Genomic DNA, 16,685 nt, shown 5'->3' on the forward strand with positions numbered 1-16,685 from the left:
TTTGCCAATCTGATTTTAAAAAAAACATTTGCTTTTATAGAGACCAACAGTACCATTTAGAAGCGTAAAAAAATACAACCAGTTTATGAAGCTAATTTGAAGCTTCATTTTCCCATCACTAGTACAGGCACTAAATTGTCAGACTTCCACTTGGATCATGCACACATCACTGTTAATTTTTACCATGGTCACCAAATTTACTTTATTTTCTGGCGTTCGTAATAGTTACCAACTTTACATATCCATTCCTTATCCGAGCCCCTTATCCTCATGAGGGCTGCAGGCATGCTGGAGTCTATCCCAGTCGCTGTGGGCAGGAGACGGGGTACATCGACACACCCAAAACTTAAGATCAATGCAGTTAAGAACTTGCTATACTCAAAAAAACATGCTATACTCAAACCACAACCAATTCAAACAAATTTCAAATTAGCCGACTCACTGCTGGAACAAGGTCGTTTTAATTTCACTTATGACAAAATGAAACAACCAGAGCATCTCACTTAAACAGGGCTGCAACTTAGTTTCAAGACCTGACGGAAAAAGTCACTTCATTCATCCTGGAAACAAGACTGGACCAAAGTTTTCACCTCCACAAGGTAGTAAAGAGTAATAGAAGTATTTTACAATCTTTCAACATTTTTGGCAACAGTCCGTCAAGGTAAAACAGTTGTTGATATTTAACGAGTAGACAAACATACAACAGTAGTAAAAGCCCCTGTTGAGAGCCATAGTCAGTGTCAAGCACACTGGTATATCACATCTAAATTCATTATTAGAACTGTCCAAAGAGTCAAATAGAAATACACTACAAAAGACAAATTTCACACTGTGGAACAAGTTGTATAATTTCTTATTACTTTTACCATTGAGAATGTGTGGTTGGGTTATGTGTGCGTGCGTGTGTTTGTTTGTTTGTATTCAGGGCTGGCTCTGTATGTGCCTGCGCAGCTCTTGGGCTTTGTCCCTCAGGTCCGGTCTGCTGTCTGACTGAAGCGTAGACAGGGAACGTTGTAGCTGCTCCCGACTTTTCACCGACACACAATCCCACTGTTCGCTTTCTGTGTGACACACACACACACACGTAAGTAAAACACCCCGTAATATAAACACCGACTGGATTCACCTCTGATGAGGAAAAAAAAAAAAATCTAGAAACCAGGTTGATAGTGATCATTTTAATTCAGCCCCCTTTCATAATAAATACGTAATTTTTTGTTGTTTTTAACGATGTTTGAATAGAACCTCACCTGGGGGGAAAAAAGCACGTCAGGCAATAACAAATCGAGGCCGCATTCCCCTTTGGGTGGTCTTACCTCCAGTTCTCTTCACAATCAGCTCCACGACAGACAAGGCCTCTGTCCTCACAGATGAGTAACTTTTGTTTTCTGGCAAAAGAGGAACATCGCACGTATAGGTCAAGTGGAAGCACACTCAAGAGAACGACGACTATGTGCTGCGCGACATTTACCCAAAGGATGAGTGAGAGCGGCACAGGTGTCGGTTAAGATGCGAGACAGTGTGCTCACGTCGCTGCTGTTCTTCTCTAACAATAATAATCTGAGGGCAGGAGGGAGAAAATATGCATTTCATGTAACACCGTGAGGGTAATTGGACATGTTTTTGTTATCGTCCTTACCCCTGAAAATAGGCCTTCATGCAACGAAGAACGGCAAGCTGCACCTTCCACGTGCTCAACTGCAGCTTCTCACACATGAGGCTACACACCTCCACCTGGAAACGAGCTGTTACAAAAACAAGTTGAATCGGGTTGGGCTGAACAAATTTGCTTTCAAATACTGTACACCAAAACCCCATTTATCACGTTGGTCGTCAAAGGTATTCTTTTGTCATCGACCCCACAGATTTATTTGCTTTGGGAATACGTTTGTTGAATTGCAAAGTGACTTTACGGTCGTCCAGTTCAAAAAAGGTTTGAGATATCACAACCTTACATCATGTGAGAACTCACATTGAGTCTGGGGGTTCTTGGGCCAAGTCTTTCCCATGGTATCAAAAGCACAGAGCACAACTTCACTCTGCAGTTCTTTCTCCTTGGTGGTGAGGTCAACCTCCTCCTCTCGTGACCTCTGTGAGCCTGCGCCGCTCTCTGGAGAACTCTGCCAACGAGTTCACACACTTGAAATGTCACGCCGAAGGGCTTCCTGCCCCCCCCCACCCCCCCTCCAAAAGTGGCGGTGGCTGGAAGACATCACCGTTACCTTCTTCATCAGAGGGAAGAGAATGTTGGTCATGTCGCTGAAGCGGTCCTCCTGGCTGCTGTGAAGCACGTCGCCAGCACAGCCCAGGGCGGCCATTTTGTACACTAGACTCTCCTTGCGACATTCCTTGAGGACCACCTCCAGCACCTCAGAGGTGGTGGGCTGCCCGGCGCAAGGCTTCTGTAGCTCTGTGCTATAGAGAGTACATACAGGATAACAAAGCAGGGTGACTTTAAGGTGGATATAAAACGTCTACACACCCCTGTTACACTGCCGGGTTTTTGAGGTATAAATAAACAAAAGCGACATAATTTTCAAACCTTATTCGAACATTAATGTGCCCTACAAATTGTAAAACTTGAAACATATCAAGCTTTTCTACCACATTTTGGCATCTGTCTGTTGGAATCTAGTATAAAGTATATTCATTTCGCTCATTTTGTTTGAAATAAAATAATCAGAATAACAATGGTGAAAAGAAAGACCTGCATTTGGAGACAACTGATGCAATGGCCTTCAATAGTTCCTCCTAGAGGTAAAAAAAAAAGAAAAAAAGCTAAAGCAGGCCATCACTTAGTATCATTGTGTTTTCATAATTCTATATTCATGTTCGAGGACATTACCTTGCCCGCCCACGTGCGTCCCACCAGGCCCTGTATTAAGGCAGTCAGCACCAAGCCCAGGTGTGGCGCCACCAAAGAGCCAGTCTGTTCCTTGGCAACGGTTGCCATGGCAGCTGCGCCCTGAGCCTTCATCTTCCAAGACTGGGACTGCAGCGCCTTTTGGGTAATGGCGATGAGCTCTGTCATGTACAGCCGGATGCCTCCAAAACTTCCTGGTAGCAAACAAGGAATTAATCATGACCATGAATATAATTAGACAATATTTACGACTAACTATGTTTCTAACCCGGGACATTGTCTTGCCACACTTCAGCCCATAAGGTGGCGTCCTGACTCTCTCCTTTATCCTCGTCCGTGTCAGGTGTCTGGTGCATGCCCAGGAAAGCCAGTGGCAGGGCCACTCCTGCATGGGCCTTCAGCACATCGGGGCTATAGTGGCTGATGGCGTGGACAGTCAAGGCGCAAGCGGACTTGTACACAGGCTCTGCAAATAAATCACAAGGCTTGATTATTGTTTAATATTCATGCAGGTTGGTTATCTTGCTGCCTCACCTTCTTTCTCCAGATACCAGGTGTTGAGCTTCAGGAGCAGCTTCTCCACACTGCTGTCTTTAGCGGTCTGATGGAGCAAAACAACAAGGCTTGTTGACACACAGCCAGAGGGCTAATCATTTTGGCTGGTATTGATTTGTGTTTCAAACAGATCAAAAATTATGAAAACTGATTCGCGACTTTTATTGACAGCCTCCCTTTGAGGTTCAAACACTGTGGTACCAACAGGGTGGAGCTAATCACCCCGCAGTTTGTTCAGTGGATGTCGGAGAATCATCACAGTGGAGTTTAACAAACACAAAACAATTGTGTTAATGTAATACAATGCTAGATGTCCGTTGTCCAATTATTTACAGCTATCACAATTCCACTGTGAGAAGACAAGTCAAATCCTTCTAAACTCAGCTTAATTGAACTGTAACACTTGGTGCAAAAGTACACGAATGTCCTAGATTCAATTCAAGGACCTTACCCTGACTAGATGGCCCAAAGCAAAGGCAAAGGCTTTCTGAACCACAGCGCTTCTGTCATGGATGCCGCTGAGCAGAGCGCTCATCAGCTTACCTGAGAACACCACAAACCATTTGTATCTTGCTCGGATAAGACGAAACAAATGACAACAGTAGCGGGTAGTGTAGCACCTGAGTATGGCGTGAGGTCCTGGGGACACTGAACTGTAAGGGAAATAATAACACTGGCACAGCCTCCCTGTGAAAAGAGATAATGCATATGTGAAGACATAAGTGATACATCGCTCAGAAAAACTAATTTATTCTTGTAGTTTTGTGCGTTTTCTGTGATGCATGAAAGTGCCACAAGAGGGCGCCAAGAGAGTTAATCTGTGTCAAGGAAGTATGTTGAAAGCCATACATCTTGAGAGATTTTGGAATAGTTTGGGGTCATAACATGAACATTTTAAACTGTTAATATAGCAATACCTTTTTTTTTGGGGGGGGGGGGGTTACTTGGGGGTTTTCAATTTTCTCAACAAGGCTAAGTGTCTATCCCCTGTACTGTATTCTTGAAGGCTGCATTTGAAGGCCAATTACCTTCGTGCCAAGCCCGACTCCACTCTTTAGCAGCTCACATAGCCTAGGAACCAGCTCCCCCAACACTGTAACATCGAGGTGCTGCAAACACTGGACACAACACAACACACACAAGCATATTACATCTTCCGAGCCGCTTGATCCTCACTAGGGTCGCGGGGGGTGCTGGAGCCTATCCCAGCTGTCTTCGGGCAGTAGGCGGGGGACACCCTGAATCGGTTGCCAGCCAATCGCAGGGCACACAGAGACGAACAACCATCCACGCTCACACTCACACCTAGGGACAATTTAGAGTGTTCAATCAGCCTGCCATGCATGTTTTTGGAATGTGGGAGGAAACCGGAGCACCCGGAGAAAACCCACGCAGGCCCGGGGAGAACATGCAAACTCCACACAGGGAGGCCGGAGCTGGAATCGAACCCGGTACCAAAAAAAACGTGAAAATGTGAGGTGAACAGGTAGTGTGCTCAAAAAGTCAGGGGTTACCCTTTCACAACTCTTGCATTACGTGAAGGCCGAAATATCTCTTTATAGGAGCACCGGTTGATCCTCTGGCCACTGTCTCATAGTTTGGGCTTGAAATATATATTTTTGTGACATTCACATCTCAAAATGTTATTACCATATTAATGGTTTCCATCATTGGAGAGGACTTGGCAGCGCTGAGCCTGGCAGCATCCATGGCACTCTATCAAAATGTACAAAAACAACAACAAAAAAGATGGAGTTTAAGTTGTTGAGGGCTTTTGAGCTGCTGCAACTGTATGAGGATTCTTACGGAGGGCTGCTGTTACCTTCTCCTGCTCTGTGGCTCTGAGGCTGAGGTAGTTGAGGACCTGGGGTTCCATGGTGCTCAGGGCCTCCAGGAGAGCTGGGATGAGTCTGGATGCGTGAGGCTTGAGTCGGGCACCGGCCGTCTTACTGATCTTTACTAAGGTCTGGATGCTGGTACAAAAAGATTTAGGAAAAGAATTTGGAGATGAAAGCCGCGCTGAATCCAATAAAAAGCCAACGAATGGCATTACCTCAGTGAGCGAACCTCAGAGACATTGCTGACGATACCCTTCTCCAGCAAAGTGGGCAGAAGTGCTGCCACAGTTCTTTGGGCAGTAGAACCAGTGGACTCACACATACGAGTGCACACCTGCACATAGAGTGAAGTCATCAGGGGTTTAACTTTACATCCATTAATCAGAGAAGGGAGTGATTGAAAGCTTTACCTTACTGAGCGTTTTCAGCGTTAGATCTGCAGCCTTCCTCACAGATTCCTGAAAGACAATCAATAATTGCGGGCTCCAAAAAGAAGAGACTACAAAATCTGAAAAAATATATGATGGTGCAACATCCATTATTTGGAGTCGAGAAATACTTTTCAGGCAAACCTTTTCAGCAGCACATTTGAAGATCTTTCATAGCACAGTAATTGGCAATCACTGCTCTAAAGTAATTAACATATTTCTGTGTCATTTTGCTCACCTTGATATCATCGAGAACTCTGAAGAGAGTTTCCCACATTTCAGCCAAGTGATCGATGAGGTCATCAGCTTGGCGGCCTCGAACCAAGTCGTTGAGGGCCAAGCAGCTGTGAGGAAATGCCACTTATGAACACACAGGGCCTGATTTACTTACATCCTTAAAGATGCATAATCCGCCATTGCATCTCAGTCAGATTTGAGCAATCACATTGTGCATGCTGAATTCGTCTATTAGCATTTGCTCCATGAAGAAGACGCAAAATGAAACGCTGGGCAACTTAGAGGGTTTGGTCGGCAGACGCATTCCTGGGTGCGCCCTGTTAGTAGATCAGCTTCAACATTTGTGTGCGTGACCACTCAAGTTTACAGCCGTATTTGACCAAGCAAGCCTTTCCTAAATCAGGCCCGAATAGAGGATATATATTTTTCATAAAAATCAAACGGGCATACAAGGCACCAACCTGGACTCACGCACTCTCCAGGTGTTGCTGGTGAGGTTAGAAATGACGTCGTGTAGAATGTCCTTCAGATATTTGTCCACCTAAACGTGACCGGGGGAAAACAAGAGAACACTTGAATGAACACATACAAACGTCTGAGGATGTTTCACATTCGGATAGACACTCGTTTTTTTCTACCAGGGTCTTATCAGTAACTAAGGCATCCCAGATGCTGGTCATGGCCTGACGAATGCTGAGGTTGGGGTCAAATTGGTAGCGATACAATCGTGGCACCAGTTGCGGGAGAAATGGAGCCAGCTGCTCCCCGGCTTTGGTGGCAATCATATGAAAGCCAAATGCAGCGCCCTGAAATGGAGGAGAGCTCATGTTGGAAGAGGGATTGTGAAACAAAACCACGACTGTCAACAAATATTGATCATAAATTAAGTTAGTTAAATTTTTTTTCACCTTAGTATTGAGCTGATAATGTTCAGTTTTGATTGACACAGTGAAATGGTAATAACAATGTTAATGATTGTGGCTATTGTTTGGAGTGGTTTTTCAACAGAGGTTCTGGAACAGCCTGCTTCTGTAATTGACCGCACTGGACCCAGCCTGGCCTCCGCTGCTTTTCCAATATCAACAGGTGGCAATCTACTGGGGCGGGATCAACTCAAGTATGCAAGCCTCTGCTGCACAGTGCACACTCGCAGCGAGTTATGAAATTAATATTTTATGAGTGGCCCAGTCAATCAATCGTCATTATATGTGGTAACATCGCAAATTAAAGCCCACGAAACTTACAGAAGCTTTCACACAGACGGAAAATCCATTTTCAAACGAGTTCAAACGAGAAGCACACAAAACATGAAAACACAGAATATCCAGTACACATATATTGTGTTTTACAACAACACTTAATCAAATTTACAATTTTATATGAACCAATGAATGAAGTTGTGAAACCTGTGGTACAAATTTTCATGAGAGGTATGCACGGCTCGCCGGGGCCATTCACTTGAATAAGAGTGATCTCAGTGTGGAAGACTATTGCCTATCCTAAAATGCACACTAATTTTCTGAACTCATATTCCTTAGTTTTAATAGGAGATGGAAGGAGCCAGCCACCTTTCGGGAGTTCCACATGGCGTGATGGTTGGCTAGGTTCATGAATTTGTACACGAGATCAGGCTGGTTCAGGTCACTTGCCAACGAGCAAAGCTCTTTGTATGTAGACAAGCTGTGGCTGTCGAGCATAACATTAAATATATCACACAAAGTATACATACATGGAATAAGAGACATAACAGAAGTAAGTCGTGGAATAGTTACCCATCAGGTGTTTTGCCAATCTCCTCTCCTTGGAATACCTGTGTGTCTTCTGAAACGGCATGCTTTATTCTGTTTGGAAAGACAAATGTAATGTTAATGTAGAGTGACCGTTAGATCTTACACCTGTAACAGAAATTGCTATTTTGATTTGACTCCTCTCACCTTTTGCCAGTCATGAGTGTTTCCACCAGAGTGGACACCAGTTCCTGCTGATCTGCCTCTCCACCCATCTCATAGACGAGGCCGAGGCCTTTCGATGCCACATCCTGACTCAACTCTAAAACAAATAGATGTTTTATTTATTTATTTTTATCAAAAGCATACAATGGTGCAACAATGCCTGACTGGTGTCAGAAAATAATGCCTCTCACCATCTGGGTCTGAAAGAATTGAGATGAATGCCACCTGGATTTCCTTTAAATGGGACTGGAGGAGAAAAAAAAAACATGATGCAACTGAAGTTTCTATGGAGTGATTTGAAATGCCAGCAATGTTTCATACAAAAAACGTGGACCAATGATTAAAGTAAAATAACCCATTTATTTTCCGTATCCTGTTGTTCTCTAATGGGGGAAAAAGGGCACATACCTTAATTTCTTTGTGTTGGCTGAGTTTCTTAACCAGGGAGAGAAGCCAGATGCAGGCTGCCTGCCGGACATGAGGGTTCTGGCTAGGAATGTACTTCGACAAGACACAGTTGAGGACCCAAGGAACCACGTCGTTGTTTTTGACATCTGACAAAGAAAGCAAAGCACTCAGTGAATATTTCTGTTGTTGCTTGTGATTGTGAGCTTGAACGGTTGTTCGTGTATGTGTACCGTACGATTGGCTGGCAACCAGTTCTGAGTGTACCCCGCCTACTGCCCGAAGACAGTTGGGCTAGGCTCCAGCATGCCCTTGTCAGGATAGGCCGATTAGAAAATGGATGGATGCTTTTTAAGTGTCGATGTTGTCCACGGATTGTCAATGAGATGTACCCTTTGTGCGTACTTGAATATATTATACCCTACTGTCATTAGTACATCAAATTAGAAATGTATATTTGGTCACTTTCTTAACCGTATTTCTGAAGAAACTTTCCAAGTCATAAAGTGTGACGATGTGTCAGCTACAGCTTACTTGATGGTGGGCTGTACTGGTCTTCAGTGCAGGTCCATGGATCTCTTACAGCTCCAGAACTGGTGCCTAAAGCAGCAGTGGTAAGAGCTTCTCCCACTGTGAACTGCAACTCCACTTGCTTTGCCTTGGAGGAAAAAGCAAGACATAATATGAACTTTATGAATCAAGGGGGAAAGTTGGGAACTCACAATCCCAATTATATGGCACACCTCGACTGAGTCCATAAGTCCCTGTAGCAGCTTCTTTTGATAAGGGAAGTCTCCATCTCCTACTGGTAGGTATCCCAAAGTCTGGACTGACCGCTCCTTTATCTAGATCAAGTGGAGAGTATTGAGACACACAGTAAGGGGCAAGCCAGTATTCATTACATAAAGAATAGTGCTTTTGGTAAATTCAGAAACCTTGGCACTCTCCTTGCCAGAGGGGATGCGAGCGAGCAGATTTTCTACAATGGACAGTTTAGTGAGGCCTTCCCCCTCTGCTGGAATCAGCAGGGCCCCATTCCGACCAATTTCTCCAAGAGCTGTACATGCTGCGACTGGCAGTAGTGCACTACTGTTCTCCAGGAAGGAACCTAAATTGTAACACAAAAACACTTCAAGATAAAGAGCCAGAATGGAAAGATGCGCAAAATACAAAACTGTGTACACACCAACTGTCTTTGTTGCCATGGCAACAATGTCATCCTCTTCCTGGGAGGGGATGCTATACTTGTGGGCAGGCTCACTGCATGCAGCAGCCTTCTTTTTGCTCATATACCTTCCCACCATGTAGCCAAGCGCCAGGATAGCACCATGCTGGGTTTCTGGGCTCTGCATTTTCAAGAAAACCCATTCGCAGTTAGGCAAGGAAGAGTTCAGCATAACAAATTAGAGTGGCTTACGCGGTTGTCTTTGGTGATCTTGACCAAGCTGTGCACTGCAGCCTGCAGTTCATTTCCCGTCATGGTGGAGACCACCACAGCGTAAAGCTGGGCTGCAAGCTCCCTCATGTCCTCCTTATTTGTGTTCATCAGACTCTGAAGAGGAAAACATACATATGTTATAAGATGAATAAAAGTTCCTATGTCATAATCACCGTTTGATATATGTATCCAGTTTGTCCATTAACACATCTCAATAACACTGACCTTAATCCATTCAATTTTATCAACAAACTTCGGAGCCAGTTTCTCTGGGCAAACAGACACCACCTCCAAGAGACAGTACATTACTGGAATCCCTGTTTGGAGAAAGAAGTTGTAATCCATATACGAAACAACAGTCTTACTTTGATGACCAAGTCTGGTTACCGCCAACGGCAGAGAGTAGCTGCTGCAGCAATACCAAGTAGATGTGAACAGGATTGGTTTCAGTGCCCTTGGACCCTGAAGATGGAGGTTCAGAAGACAGAAGTGTGCGGACATAGTGGCCTATGGCCGGCGCATCATCTTGCATGTCTGTAAGTCGCATGGACTGTGGCGTGGCACCTGCACTGTACGCCAGACACATCCTCAGGTAGCGCACAATCTGAAGGAGGGAAAAATATATGGACTGGGCATTCGAGGTAGGAATTTAAGTCCAAATCAGTCATGCGAATTACCTCTGCAAAGGCAGATGGGTTGAAAGGAATAGTAGCGGTTCCAACAATGTATTTGGCAGGAGTCTTGATTCTCTGAGACGCCTGATGATTATTTTCAAAAGAGTAATGAGAAAAGAGTTTTTAAATTATCTAACAACAGAATGTGTTGTTAAAAAAAAAAGTCTCACCTTCTCTTGAATGTAGGCCACCATATCTGGAAAGGAGGGAATCGGTCTGGGTCCCTCCTTCTCAGGACTTTTAGTTGGAAAGGTCCTTAACACCTTCTGAGCCTCCCCACACACCTCCTCGCGCCTAAAAACACAGAACAGAACAATATTGTGGATAGGAAAAGGACTCAGGAAATTAAATTCACATGTACAGAATAGGGCAAATAAAAGTGGGTGGTTGGTCCTTACGGGTCTCCGGCAGCGAGCAACAGCAGGTATCTTGATGGCACATGATCAGGCCCAAACACTGTACTGGCAAACTTCATGGCAACCTGGCGAACTTGGACCTCAGGCTTCAAAACAAAATAATAATAAACATTGTTGGCCAATTAACTGTTTCTCAAACAGATGTCTCCAGTCTACCAGACAGCAAGCAGAATTTATTTGCAATTAACTGACAATTATTTGAACACTGATATAAATGAAAGAATTAATTTGCATATAAATTCAAGCCCCTGATGTGGAAATAGGATCCATTTTCGCGACCGAAATGACTGACTTTCACCAAGCAAAGATGTTGCACTTCTGACACTCACCTTCACAATGTATGCGGCCACCAATGCCTCCATCAGGTTTAGTAGTGCCCCCTGCAGGTTGGCATAGGCTCCAACCATCATAGACAAAGCCTCCTGGATGGCAAGACGAACATCAGGCTCCTCCTGAAAAAATACATCCATGCATGATTTAGGAATCATATTTCACAATGTGATGCCTTATCCAGAGTTGAAAAGTCTGTCGAACTCACCTTGCACATTGACTCAAAAAATTGCTGCACTAGCGCAATATCCTTTGTGAAGAGCTGTGGCATACGGCTTAGGGGGGAAAAATAGATATATAAAATTATAATTCCTGATAGCAGGGTTTCTTTAAATAAATAAACAATTTACCCTGGAGAACCCACAGGGTCAAATTTGGCCCCTATAAACTCTGCTACTCAAATGCTACCCTTAAATCCTAAAGGGTCAAATTTGTCCCTAATCCTAAATTAGGATTAAGTCAAATCAAGTCAACAGTATCTATAGAGCACTTTCAAACAGCCATAGCTGCATACAAAGTGCTGTACATGGAGCAATTTAACATGCACAATAAACAGTAAGACAAATCGGTAATAAAGGCAGCAAGGTAGAAAGCACCAAACAGTAAAAACAAGAACAAATCTAAGTCATGCTGAGTCGAATGCCAAAGAATACAAGTGAGTTTTGAGGAGGGCTTTGAAGATGGGCAGCGAGGAGGCTTGCCGAATGTTCAGTGGTAGGTCATTCCAGAGAGAGGGACCTGCAACAGAAAAGGCTCGATCCCCTCTGAGCCTCAGTTTAGTTCTTGGTACTTCTAATAATGTCTGGTCCACAGACCTGAGGCGTGAATATTTGAGAAAACATATATTTGGGTGTTCAGTGAACATATAGCAGTCATTTAATGTAAAATTAATCATTTTCCAAAGAAGGGTTCTTGGGTTCTCCAGGGTTAAAAACAAAAAGGGGTGGGGTGTAAATTTCTACCTTGACAGCTTTCCAACAGCAGAATATGCAACACACAGTAATTTCGGGTCCTGTGAACATATGTTCTACTTTTAGTAAGAGTTACATAAAATGTAGTGCATGAAATTTCTAGTCAAAGTATAGGATTTACCTCTTTGTATTCATTAATAAGCTTAGTAAGGCCATTCAGCAACATTAGGCCTAAAGGCTTATTTGTATCAGGGCACCTGAAAGATGGAAAACTCAATTATTAAAAATGTTTTTCATTTAATGTTATAGATCGATTCAGAGCAGAGGTGTTTAGTTCTTACACCATACAGATGTGATGGACAAACTGCAAAGTGAGAGACAGCAATTTGTTGTTGGTGTTGGCTCCAAACAGACCATCATAAACAACCTATACAGGCGAGTGAAAGGGGAGATAGATATGGATCACTGGAGAAGACTCGAATGCAAACAAATTCAATCTGGCAAAAGATGCATTTTGTGGAATAAGGTGCCCATTAAATTCACCTGGATATTAGCGGGGAAGCACTCTGCGGCAAGACGTGAGCGTAAAAGATGCGGCAGGATCTTTAACTTGACTCTTGTGCTCACGGGCTCATGTTTCAGCTCATGCTTCATAGTTCCACCCTGAAAAATCATGCCACAATAGTTTTAAATATTGTACATGATTTTTACACGATCAGTGAGCATTTCAGCGAGCTCACAAACCTTTGTTTTGAGAGGAACGTCTCCCAGGTACACCTTGTACATCTTGTTAATTATTAAGGGGTTATTCCAATCGACAATGCTGTAAAACAAAATCAGTTCTGTGCATCAATTCTTTGACTTGCAACATAACTGTCAAAAATGTGAACTAATGTACTGTATGTGGCATTTTTAGTTTCACAGCTGCGTGTCTGACTCAAATCACCTACCTCTGTTTACTCTTGAGCTCCAGATCAGCTGCAGTGGCCACACTGTGTCGCGTGTCGCTGGACGCTACCACAAGGTGCACCACCGTCTCCACTTCGGGCACTTGCTTTGCTTCAATGAATTTCACGATGCCTAGTTTACACTGTTGAAACCAAACGCACAATGAAGCCTAACACAAAGGACAGGCAGAATGCCTGGTGCTGCAACAACCTTAGATGACTGTACCTGCTCTAGCTGCTCAGCGGTCCACTGAGTCTCGCCGATAACCCTCTTTGCGGCGTAGATATTCATCCCCGGGGGAGCCTGGGGAAGACTCTGTCCGGATGCAGCCGCAGCAGCCCCATCAGCAGAGCCTCCTTGGGAGGAGGACGGTGAAGGGCGAGTAGGAGACTCATTCAGTACAAACCTAAAGAGACAACAAGTCAATAGCTTTGATACATTAGGAACGATTGCCTTGACCCTCCTCTATAATTGGAACAAATGTGCCACTTTTTTCGGACCCCTGGGACATCAACTCACCCATAGGGCATCAGCAAGACATCCAACATGAACTCCAACAAGAGCTGAACTGTCTTTGGCCGCTCACTTAGGTTAAAAGCAGAAGCATTCCTGGAGGCGTCTGCTGGGTATTTCATATGGTAAAGAGTAGGAATCAGCAGGTGCATGAGGCTAGGAGAGGATGGAGAAGAGATGCAAAATAATAATTCAGTCAGGAGAGGAGTGGGGGAAAAAAAGCTTCAGGTCAAATAAAGACGCTTGATACAAGCGGTGGGCTTTGTGATCTGGTGAAAAACTTCATGCATATAAAGTGGAAGCTCCAGGTTTGAATGCCCCTGAAAGTCACACTATTTGGGATGTTGAAATGAACTGCAAAGTGGTCACACGTTGGCTGAAGCCCTGTTAAGCCACCAGTAAACAAACAAGTGCAGTTTGTTCTCTGACAGTCGTTAGTGTGTCAATTGGAAAAAAAATCCACAACAAATGGGAGCTCAACCAGCAATTCAAGAACAAAGTGTTATCTACCACCTTGCATGTTACACTGTACAAGTAAAGCAAAAAAAGAATGTTTTACCTGTCCTGCTGCGGCTGTGGCTTGCCTTCCATAGCAGTTAGAAGGGTTGGGGCCAGCTCACACTGCTTTCCCACCTCCAGGCGAGGGTAGCCCATTTTTATGTAGATGATTGTGAAATTCTAAAGAGGGGGTTAAAATCAAACCACCACTACCTGCAGTACAATGTTTATATTTCAAAATGAGGCACCATACCGTAACAAATGAGGCTGCTGCAGGGTCTTGGTACTGCACCAGTAAAGTTTCTACTGGTAACTGAATCTTAGGTCTGCTTTTTATCCTCTTGTTCAGGTGGACGAGCAGCTCCATCACCTAGCACGAGTGACAGACAGTCCCCAAAATGCTGTTTCGTTAATTCTGACACTCACCAGTTATGACACTTGCTACACCTGCACAATTTTGAAAACCCGAATGCATCTCACCGAGTTGTTCGATGCCACTGCAAAGTCAATCCATCCATCCAATTTCTATAGTCTTAACGTCATTGGAATGGGGTTTGTAATAGCGTTTCTTCATAGTTTCGAAGAAATTTGATTGATAAAGAAAATTTGGCATTTCTATAAATGTCTTCATGTGCTTTATTTGGAGGCAATATTTATGAAGGCGTACATAAATGGTGCTAATGCAATTAAGAATTGTCCATCTGACCCAAACCAGTTTTGTCATCTCGGTTAAGGGAGAGATTTTGATGCAACTTTGGTAATGGATCTTACTAGATTATACAGCGCATGTACCTAATATGGTGGAAATGATTTGTCTTTCAGAATCTGTCTCCCGGTAGATTAAAATGATTTGGATTTTGGAAAAACAATAAAGCAAGGCTGCAACATTCCGAGGAAAAAAAAGCCATCTTACTTTCTTCCGCACACCCTCCTGCACACTGGAAAGTTTGAGGAGAACAGGAGGGAGAAATTTGGAGATAATGTCCTGAAGCTGATCATCAGTCTCAGCATGGCCCAGGCGCAGAAACACCCGCTCCAGTTGATCTGTCAAAAACAAACAGCCCTGTGTGAAGTGTGTGTCAACTGTTGTGCAACCACATTTCAGTTTACTTTTACTTCGTCTCTTGATTTTTTTTCTCTCAATTAAATTGATGTAAGGCGACATAATGGCTGACTGGTTAGCATGTTGGCCTACTGTCCAAAGACAGCTTGGAGGGGCTGCAGCACACCCGCAAGCCTCATGAGGATAAGCACTAAAGATGGATGGATGGCTTGGATGTATGAAGTTGTTATAATTGTTACTGGTCACATTAATGGTGGGAAAACGTTTGAAATTGTGTATCTTGGTCTCATTTTATATATATTAAAAACAACTGTCATTTGAACAGAGGATTGCAGATTTTCAGTAACATTTTGGTGTCTCAATGGTATCACTGTAAAATAAGTGCATTGGCTCAGTAAAGTTTAGGAGGGTCCCCGCAGGCAGTTAGCTCCCAGGGAGCACAGAATTGTCCCTCAGGCCTGTTCTAAAAATAACTCCCCTGTGATGGGACAAAGTGGTTTTCAAGAAATGTTGACACGATAATTTGAACATCACGTTTGTAGAAATAAAATGGAACTTATTTATCATTTTCCTAATTATTGTGAGAAATTATCAACATCATCAGTGTCTTCACAGAAATAAATTGCGTTATTTTATTTATAAAACAACATATTGTTATTAAAGGTCATTTGAGGACATTTGTTATTTCAGGAATGGGTATGAAACCGAAAGCCCTGTGCGTTAATCGGTACCCAAGTACTAGTAGCAATTTTTACTCTCATAAAGGTTGGTGACCTCTCATCTACAGGAATCATTTTGACATGAGCACAGCCCTTCAATGTTGAATAAGGCTTTGGGTGTTACCAGCCAACCGGCACCGACAGCATCTTCCCGAGTCGACGAAAACAAAAATAATTTATCCAGCTGTATAGAGCTATAAAATACATGTTATCCATGTTTATGTGATAATCTGGTCCTGCCAGCTGCTGTGTATGCGAGTCTAATTCCCAGCCCTGCTTGCTGTTTCTTGGCATGGCTCCCTGAGTAGCGACAGCTCACACTAACCACGCATTTCCCCATTTCTCTCACATAAATCGTAGCTTGCCCACTACCGACACTGTGTACGAATATCACATACTGTCGTTTCAGGGCTTTCTCTATTCAATTATCTCACTCAAGCAATGTGCACTAAAAACGTTAATGGCACATTCAATTTGACCATGACTGGGCAAACGGCCTTGTCACGATAGTTAGCTAGCAAGTGCTAATTAGCATGCTAGCACATTTGCATTTATCTCTGAACGTAAAGTTACCTAAATCGTCTAAATTAAACCGGCGGTTAACGTGAAGCATGTTCATACTTTAGTCAACCTTAGACAGACAGTAAAGTCAACTGAATTAGATATGACTCACTATCAACGCACACAGAAACTTACTGAGTTCATCCTGCGTAGCCATGTTTGCAGAGGGGTCAGTAGCGACCCCTACAGATCGCCATGGTCAATAACACCCACAGCTGCGTATGCGCTCAAACAGAACACAGGACTGTATGAGCAGTGTATTTCACATCACTGCAATTATAGCCACTTCTGTAACTCAAAAGTCATTGTTTGTCGTACCATCCATTGTCGGGGTTT

At 43.6% G+C, this 16,685-nt stretch overlaps 1 protein-coding gene across 1 annotated transcript; it reads right to left on the reverse strand.

The window, feature by feature from the left end:
* Nucleotides 1-438: 438 nt before the first annotated feature.
* ecpas (Ecm29 proteasome adaptor and scaffold) lies at nucleotides 439-16,598 on the reverse strand. Its single transcript, XM_052083417.1, has 49 exons — nucleotides 16,485-16,598; nucleotides 14,920-15,050; nucleotides 14,260-14,376; nucleotides 14,068-14,186; nucleotides 13,515-13,664; nucleotides 13,221-13,401; nucleotides 12,998-13,137; nucleotides 12,792-12,870; nucleotides 12,591-12,710; nucleotides 12,389-12,474; nucleotides 12,229-12,304; nucleotides 12,099-12,148; nucleotides 11,345-11,411; nucleotides 11,136-11,258; nucleotides 10,789-10,892; nucleotides 10,561-10,684; nucleotides 10,394-10,474; nucleotides 10,104-10,320; nucleotides 9,942-10,033; nucleotides 9,696-9,830; nucleotides 9,465-9,624; nucleotides 9,214-9,386; nucleotides 9,022-9,123; nucleotides 8,813-8,936; nucleotides 8,282-8,427; nucleotides 8,065-8,119; nucleotides 7,856-7,970; nucleotides 7,694-7,762; nucleotides 7,490-7,607; nucleotides 6,560-6,727; nucleotides 6,383-6,462; nucleotides 5,923-6,028; nucleotides 5,667-5,714; nucleotides 5,472-5,590; nucleotides 5,241-5,391; nucleotides 5,069-5,134; nucleotides 4,447-4,536; nucleotides 4,039-4,105; nucleotides 3,870-3,961; nucleotides 3,398-3,464; nucleotides 3,132-3,329; nucleotides 2,846-3,057; nucleotides 2,708-2,751; nucleotides 2,223-2,415; nucleotides 1,973-2,120; nucleotides 1,640-1,745; nucleotides 1,472-1,560; nucleotides 1,317-1,388; nucleotides 439-1,061 (listed from the first exon to the last, which is right to left on the reverse strand). The coding sequence occupies exons 1-49, from the start codon at nucleotides 16,504-16,506 to the stop codon at nucleotides 922-924; spliced, it is 5,532 nt and encodes a 1,843-aa protein (XP_051939377.1). The 5' UTR covers nucleotides 16,507-16,598; the 3' UTR covers nucleotides 439-921.
* Nucleotides 16,599-16,685: the final 87 nt, after the last annotated feature.

The sequence above is a fragment of the Hippocampus zosterae genome, chromosome 13 (assembly GCF_025434085.1).
Source record: "Hippocampus zosterae strain Florida chromosome 13, ASM2543408v3, whole genome shotgun sequence".
NCBI classification, from domain to species: Eukaryota; Metazoa; Chordata; class Actinopteri; order Syngnathiformes; family Syngnathidae; genus Hippocampus; species Hippocampus zosterae.